This window comes from Phallusia mammillata, chromosome 5 (assembly GCF_965637545.1).
Source record: "Phallusia mammillata chromosome 5, kaPhaMamm4.hap1.1, whole genome shotgun sequence".
Classification (NCBI taxonomy): domain Eukaryota; kingdom Metazoa; phylum Chordata; class Ascidiacea; order Phlebobranchia; family Ascidiidae; genus Phallusia; species Phallusia mammillata.
Window position 1 is genome coordinate 13585107 of NC_137256.1, and position 8639 is coordinate 13593745.

The 8639-nt window shown below is 36.8% G+C and overlaps 2 protein-coding genes across 2 annotated transcripts; one reads left to right on the forward strand and one right to left on the reverse strand.

The window, feature by feature from the left end:
- Positions 1-202: 202 nt before the first annotated feature.
- Positions 203-4362, forward strand: LOC145230509 (1,4-alpha-glucan-branching enzyme-like). Its single transcript, XM_080095953.1, has 15 exons — positions 203-381; positions 630-796; positions 868-977; positions 1096-1224; positions 1315-1541; positions 1615-1821; positions 1889-2004; positions 2065-2192; positions 2292-2390; positions 2461-2571; positions 2632-2794; positions 2861-3045; positions 3235-3365; positions 3436-3553; positions 3711-4362. Exons 1-15 carry the CDS (start codon positions 272-274, stop codon positions 4173-4175), a joined length of 2466 nt encoding a protein of 821 aa, XP_079952079.1. The 5' UTR covers positions 203-271; the 3' UTR covers positions 4176-4362.
- A 2638-nt stretch (positions 4363-7000) lies between these two features.
- LOC145230328 (uncharacterized) lies at positions 7001-7825 on the reverse strand. The gene is made up of 3 exons (XM_080095724.1): positions 7662-7825; positions 7379-7544; positions 7001-7275 (listed from the first exon to the last, which is right to left on the reverse strand). The coding sequence occupies exons 1-3, from the start codon at positions 7755-7757 to the stop codon at positions 7205-7207; spliced, it is 333 nt and encodes a 110-aa protein (XP_079951850.1). The 5' UTR covers positions 7758-7825; the 3' UTR covers positions 7001-7204.
- Between the last annotated feature and the right edge of the window lie 814 nt (positions 7826-8639).

Here is an 8639-nt window from a genome sequence, read left to right on the forward strand (position 1 = left end):
CACAAAGCCAAATCAATATATCAGCCTATCATGTTAATACGCTCGGTAACCTGCAATTTCCTTCCGCTTATCTTTCAACCGAAATAATCTTATACTTATAACGGATAATCCGTTTTGATTACCAATATCCTCGACACTTTTTTCCGCTTTTACTCGTATATATACTGGGTCTGTCATGCAGTACTTCACTCACAACATTTGTTGTATCATCGATCGATTGTCTTCTGATTACTTTGCTTTGTATTTCGTTATACCAGCACTACTGTGAAGAATGGATTTCTCTACATGTGACAACCTTCAACAATGCGATGTTCCTTGCATTGAAAGTTTGTTTGCTAACGATCCCCAACTGCGAAGTTACGAAAAGGATATTCGACTTAGGTTGGTACGGCCTAAATGGTATTTGAATATATTGCTTTGTACCTATTTGAAAGGATATTTCTGTATAAATAATGACGGTTTTATTTGGTCCACAAGGAAAATTAATAAGTGAGCTATTTGCGTCACCTATCGGTAAAAAGCAAATTCATGGCTGAGTTGAGTTGTGATATTAGCAGCTCCAACATACATTAATAAATACACTCGTTACAAACTGTGTTTACTTGATATTGATGTCCAATTAATTAAAGGTATGGTTTGTTCGAAAAAACTTTGATGGCAATTGAACGCGAGGAAGGGTTTGATCGATTCAGTCGCAGTTACGAAAATTACGGTGTTGTACTTACCCATGATGGAGGAGTGAAGTGCAGGGAATGGATTCCAAATGCACGGACTGTCTACCTCAAGGGGGATTTTAGTGAGTTTTATGTACAGCTTGTTAGTACAGCTGAAACACAAACGTTGTAATTCACTCAATGATATATTCAGGCAATTGGGAGAGAGTGAATTACAAAGAAGTTGGATACGGACAATGGGAGATTTACATTCCACCAAATCACGATGGAAGTTGTCCAATCCCACATCTTTCCGAGCTTAAAGTAATATTACTGCTGATAATCGTTTAATGACATATGTTGTATTATTGTACAATCGTTTCACTTTTAAAGTGTACCAAACATATAACAAGTATTTGCAAAGATATTTATTTTTATTTAGATTGAGATCGAGACAAGAGACAACCAAGTGTTGGAGAGAATTTCTCCTTGGGCAAATTACGTCACACAATGGGAATCGTCATTTAAGTGGCTTTTCTGGAATCCAAAATCGAACGAGATTTCCAAACGAGTAAGTTAGATGGTTTCAAATAGTTTGGTTTGGACCCAATTGCTATACAACGATCATAACATTATAATAGGAAAATGATTTCTTTCGCAGTTTGTCGCAAATCGACTTCCCAAACCAGATCGTCTGCGTATTTATGAAGCTCACATCGGGATCAGCTCCGATCGATGTCAGGTTTCTTCTTTTCGCCATTTTACGTCTGAGGTTCTTCCACGAATCAGAGGCTTAGGATACAACTGTGTCCTATTGATGGCAATTATGGAACATCCTTGTTACTCAAGCGTTGATTGCCAAGTTACCAATTTCTTTGCTCCATCCAGGTGATTATATCTTCCCTTGCAATAAACAAAAAAGAGACAAAGATCAAGTTATGGCCATTTTTTGTGTTTGCAGTCGGTACGGGACACCAGAAGACCTCAGAGAGTTGATCAGCGTTGCGCATGAAATGGGCATTTACGTCATGATGGACGTCATGCACAGTGAAGCATCGAGAAATTCTTCGGAAGGTTTAAACCGATTCGATGGCACCGATGATTGCTTCTTTCGATCTGATAGACGTGATCGTCATGCAACTGATACAAGAAAGTTTGATTTTACAAAGTATATCTTGTTTTGTTTTCATGTTTGACTCCTAACTGAAAATTAGCAACATTTTTTAAATTTTTAGATGGGAAGTGCTTCGGTTTCTTCTTTCCAATTTACGTCATTATGTGGACAACTTTGATTTCGATGGTTTTCGCTTTAGAGATGTGACGTCGATGATCTACCACGATCAAAGTTCGGGTTGGTATTAAAGCAATCTGCCACATTAGAAACTTATATAATTTATTCCTAACTTTATAGATCGTCGATATGCCTCCGACTACCAACAATATTTCGGAATGCACATGGACATTGAAGCGATAGCTTATTTGATGCTTGCCAATAAGATGCTGCATCAGTTCTATCCACAAATCATCACAATAGCCGAGGTCAGTTAACAACAATTATTTATAAAACTCGTAAGGACCATACTTGAAGAATGTTGAAATAAAACAAATCAATTAATAACATTATAATATCATACATAGGAACATTCTGAATATCCTGGTTTGACACATTTGGTGCGTGAGGGTGGTTTTGGTTTCGACTACAGACTATCAATGCACATTCCAAGCAAATGGATGCAGGTGATTCATGAATCGATGTTAGGCCGATATATTGATTTGGCTTTGTGTGAAGTTTATTGTTTGTGATTAGTTGCTAAACGAGCGTAGAGATGAAGATTGGAATATGAACGATATTTGTGAAATGTTTTTGGAATGTCGAAGAGGAGAAAAATACATCACCTTTCCGGAAAATTATGAGCAGGTAAGTTTTGTTATCTTTTATTTAATCGTGTTTGTATTTAACAAGCATTTTTTGTTGTAGAACACTGATGACCAGTGGACGATAGCAAGACAACTGATGGGTGACGAATGTATGTTGGATGGACAAGAAATGTCTCTGAAGTTGGATAGAGGAATAAGTCTTTATAAAATGATCAGATTGTTTACCAGTGCTTTCAGTGGACAAGCTTTTCTAAACTTTATGGGTAAGAAGTCAAACAGTAAAGTTTTGCATATGGTAAAAATTTAATACATTGATATTTTGCAAGCAGGTAATGAATTTGGTCAACCTGATTGGGTGGAGTTTCCATCAGTGCAAAACTTTGACAACTATCATTTGGCCAGACGACAATTTCAGCTGGCCGACAACCCACAACTGAGATACAAATTTCTCAATAACTTCGATATGGAAATGAATCGGTTGGAAGAACGGTTCGCGTGGCTCAACTCATCACCAGTACGTGTTTTACCGACAATGCTTTCCAAGATCTTAAAAAAACAGTTATTTGATGAAATGAAATAAAAACTGTCACAGAAGGGAAACGACTTTAATCAGTGTAATATGTAGCGAGGATGGATTTAGAGTTTAGACAAACAAAATTATTACATGTGTTTTGATAACAAATATTTTTTCTTTTGTTTCAAGGCTTTTCTTACTCGCCAACATAATGATGACAAAGTAATCATCTTCGAACGTGCTGGTCTTCTTTTCATGTTCAACTTTCATCCAACAAGAAGCTATCCCGACTATCGAATCGGTGTGCGAACGCCAGGGAAGTAAGTAGAGTCCTAGAATGGTAGTGAAAATATAACTATTGTTGTTTACATTTTTCAAAATTCATTAAAGGTACAACATCGTGCTGGACAGTGACGACAAAATGTTTGGAGGTCATGGAAGGAATCAAGCTTCAACTGATTTTTATACCCAACAACAAGCTTGTGACAACATGAAATGTTCTCTGATGGTAAGAGTTTCAGTATGGAAGGTTTTCTTTATTTTTTAGCGGCATAAGTTCAAATTATTTATAAATTATATCATAAATTAAATTAGAAAAGGCATTATTTTATGAATTAAAAAGGGATTAAGTTTTCAAACAACGCATTAATTGCATTTTGTTTTAGGTCTACTTACCATCACGAAGTGTTGTCGTCATGGCAAACGAAACGATTTATTCCAAACAAAACTGGATAAACGCCAACCGCGTTTATAACGAGTATGGGAATTGTGGCGAGCGTGGTCGAAACTTTAATGATGCCAGACGTGGATCGGAATGGCATCGACACCGAAGTCACAGTCGAGGTCGTCAAGGTTTTCGACAAACTTCTCCTGGATTTGAAACACGTTTTAGTGGAATGTGTGTCACTGAACCGAGTTACCAAAGAGAAACAAGTCCTTATAAAGGCAGAAGTTTCAATCGAAGTCAAAATCGTATTGATTACCGTGATGGTCCGGATTACAACAGTCGTATGTATCGTGGTGAAAATATGGGCAAGGAGATGAAAAGTGATTTTGGACGCAGCAGCCGAAGTCCTGTTCGAAGCAGATCTATTGGCTTTAAAAAATCACATAGCCCGACCCGATATTAGATGTTGTATTGTTGTAATAATTGTTGTCTGTTGTTGCTTGTTTGATGTTATTTGTGTTGGTATGTTTAAGTAAAGTATCATTTCCTTGCAAACAATGTATTCCTATTGTCTTTGAAATTTATTTCTAATGTAAACAAACATATGTGTTTGGTGGTTGTAACAGTAATGTCGAATGTAAATACAAAAATTGAACTAAATCTCTAGTGTACTTATTTGCTCTGAAAAGAAAAGTATAGGTGTGTGTTCTTATCTTTCACACTCTTTGGGCATGGTGAAGACCTGCAGTCATGAGTAGTTATACAGTTATAACCTTTGATAAAAGGTATAAAGCATTACAACCCAAAATCGAAGCCTCGTCTAACCGTCACTACCACAACACGGGACTACCACGACAAACAATTTGGTGATTTACCAATGTTATTAATTCGTTTGCTACATGTCCAAACAATTACACGTATGGTTGGTTCAACGTTAAATTAAAGTTTTTATTTGCATATTGCAACGGAAAGCTGGAGTCAATTGCTAGGATCCAACATGCAAAAAAGGACAAAAAGGATCATGCAGGAATTCACGCCTTGTCAGTGGCGGTATTAAAAATCGTCTCTGCGCTGAGCAGTTTGATTTGTGAAAACAGAGTAAATACAACTATGAGGTTTTGTCCTGAGCAGTCATCTGAAACTCGAGTTAATTAGTAACAAGCCAGTTCTTAACACTAGAAAGTGGGGTTCGACTTCGTCAAGACTTTTTTGCAAGGGTCAACGCAGTTTAACCAAAACAAACAATCAGGAATTCAGACAAAAGGAAATATTCTATACTCGTTTGTTGAAAAAAATAATCTTTTTCGTTACTTTGAATTCTCATGCTCGCGATGTGAGAAAACCCAAATATTACCAAAACAATAACAATACGCCGGACCAAATAGAGGCGTCATATCGAATTAAGCTAAACACACTGAATGTGAGAAAACGCAAACACTACCAAGGTTTAATTGAAATAAAACGTAATAGTCACACTGCCACAGCATTTGGAACAGGATATAGGGACACGGCAAATTTTGTTAATCGTCCAACGTAAGCAATTGGGTAACATTTTTTGTACATTGATAATAAAATCCGAAGTTTGCAACCGGATTAGTCTCTGAGCCTGAAACTTAATCGATTTTTTCTGATAAGGGAGGTTGAAATCAACAAGTTGCTCAGGAGACGGGACAAAAAAAGTTTGAAAAACACTAATGTAGAAGTGTTATCAACTATACGTCACTTCACTTTGTGCTTAATGACATAAATTTCAGGGTGATTATTAAAGTGTTCCTTGCTGATGGAATGTCATTTGCGTCACTGATTTGTATCTGCAAATCTTTATCAAATAACTTTTAGTTACAACGCCCACATCCTGAGGCAAATCGAACTTTGTACTGTGAATCGATGAATGAATTGAGTGACTGTGTATCCAGGAATATTTCGGAAATGGAGGTGACGAACCAACAAGAAAACGTGACCAGAAGAAGTTGAACAGGAACAAAGTTTCTATTTTCACTACAGGCATTGAACGGCGCGTGTCGGGAAAGAGGCGTTGACTATTTGACAATAAGGTTACTGCAAACACACCTGCACTCATATATTAATGAAAAAGATTGAAAATCAGTATCGCACTTTATTAACGTGATTGACGCATGAACACGTTTGCTATTAAGGACATCAACACAAGGTTGCACATTTGCAGTTGTATCACAGACGACTTAGGAAAGGGATTTGCGAATATGAAGTTTTTCTTCGCAACATTATCGCTTTTAGCTATAATAATTTCTGTTGATTGCAAAAGGTTGTATGAAGACTCTGAGTTTTTTGGAGATGATACGACATGGAAAACATCTTTGAAACATTCGGTTCGTATGTTAAAAACGTATTTTTAAAGTGTGCATTAATCTTAAATAAGATGTTTCCCAAACCTAAAAAGTTATCTCAGCCACAAAACAGATAGTCAAGCTAACCTCTCAATTCTCAACGGTGAAAAGGAACACGCTTTTTTACAGGTCAAGTTTACACCCGAGGCCCGACAACTCATTCGGCAAGCAAGTTGGGAAGCCATCAAATATCTTTGTCATAGGTTTGAGGTAGATCCCCAAATCAAACGCACAATTTGTAAAAAAGCTTCTCATTTTTGGGCTAATGTTCAACTACCAGGTGAAGTATTTAAGTTGTTTTGTCTGAAATTAAGATGAGGATTGACATACTTTGTTCAATTTTAGATCCACAACAAAAAGAACCTTGTATCGACTGCGGAATTGCTGACCCTGTCTGTTGGAATACTTGTCCGATATAGTAACAACGAAATTATTTTTGTTCTTGTAGTGACATGTAAATACAAGCTTTCATTGCGTAAATAAATTGTGACATAGCCAGCAAGTGCTGTGAATCCGTATAAAGTAGTAAATGTTGGAGTTTTAAACAGAGTTAGACAAACACTAGATTTGGACAAATTTTTGATTGCAACCGCTACAAAGAGTTTATGATCTTATTGGGCAAGGCTTATATAACACTGTAGACTACCGTACACTTTCTGTACGTAGGTATTTCTCCCTACGGACATGACTAGCAAGAGCTTGTTTTTGCAGTAATTTAGTTCGGCCAAATTTGGAGTTGTGATGAAGTAGCAAGTTAATTTGTGTTCAAATAAAGACACTGCCTCATAAGTTATTCAGTTGGCTAAATTTCTTCTAACCTGAGCTGAAAAACAATATTTAAATCATGTCTACACAACTGTTTCAATTAAAATCTAAAAGGTTGAATTGACATAAGACTGATATTAATATACACCGGTACGTATAACTATGACACAAAATTTATTTAATTTAGGTAAAGGAATTAATTTTTACAATTATAGAGAAAAACTAAAACACTCAGACAAAGACGGTGATTTGCAAAACAATGTTGACAGGCGAAATCAATCAAACAAAGCAAATAATTAAATACAAGTAAGGAGTGGTTCCCTCAAAGTGAAACTTCCGGTTTTACTTCTTAATTTTCACTTTATAGAGGGCAGGAATCCCAACATACAGGGTCCGCAATTGTGCAATCCAAACAGCTGTTAAGTGGTTCTTCTGTCGGAACATGCAAAAAATGTTTAAATGGATAATAAAAAAATCGATATACTCGGTGGTAAATGTCAAAAATGAATAATGAAGGATTTTTGTGAAAACGTACTTTCATTATAAGTGACAGGTTGCACACGGTACATTTGGCTCAGTGCCCGACTGCAAATACTGCTTTTGATTTCCGGCAGGGTTTTATCGTCCAAGCAGAGGTAGGAAATCGCCCGAAAACTTGCCTCACGAATCTGCATTTTTGCCTCATCCGAAAACAAAGCTGCCTGTAGAGAAAAGGTAGTCAAAGGTTTCAACTGCAGAAAAGCGTATATTTTAGTATCGGTCTATAAGTTAAATCACGCACATGTAAATAGTTTTTTAAGCGCTAGGTTTTGAACTACCTTTCTTTCCTGATCATTTGCTTGGTCTGTGGGCAAATTTGCAGCAAGGGTTATAGTCACAAAACACATGAAGATTATACTGGTTACAGTCTTCATCTTGGTCTCTTACGATGATGTTTCCGAGTAGTATGGCGATTTTTGTGGACCAACAAGCCACAAGAACTCTTATATATACAAATATTGGCGAGATAAGACTTATCGGTCAACACTACGTGACCAAATACCCGAAAAGTGACAGATTGTCGCTCAAGTCGCGCTGTCGTTAAAATCTATTTAATTACTGATTCTGGACCTTCCGGACGTCACAGCACTACAGTTATTGCAGTCATGAATTTTGGATGTCAAAATTTTAATGACTAGATGTTTACCTGCAAATGATCAAGCTGGGATACTTTTGTAAGCGTCAAACGGTTAAAAATACCTCACGAACTGAGTGGAACAGATGGGACATTATTAATATGTCGCGTGTCGTCGGTGATGTGCGCAATGAAAGGGAAATTTAATGTAACACCGTTTTAGGTCGATTCGGACTACAAAGGTTTTGTTGCCAAGCAACAACTGTTTTAAGGTTTGTCGCTCCATTTTTGCAACAGATGCAACTAATGATGTATACAGTATGTTCTGGCTCACGGAAAATGTGTCATATTTTTCCCATTCTCTAAAAAGTGTACAACTTTTGTACAACTTCTGTCATTATTTTCATACTTGTCAGTCTAACTTGTGTTCAAATACAACACAAAGCGTACCACCCAGTTGATCAAATACTTGTAGACACCCGAAACGACCCTTTGCTAAACAAACTACATCATATTGTCGTGATACCACTCAGCAAAGGGCGTAATTTTTCTTATCGTAGCTCGCATTTTTGTTTGCATACGAAAAGAATGTGAAAACCGTTCTGACCTCCCGTCCTATTCGTTCTCTATCGCCGTTTAGTGATAAGACTTTCTGACCTTCGATCAAATGTATATGGGATTC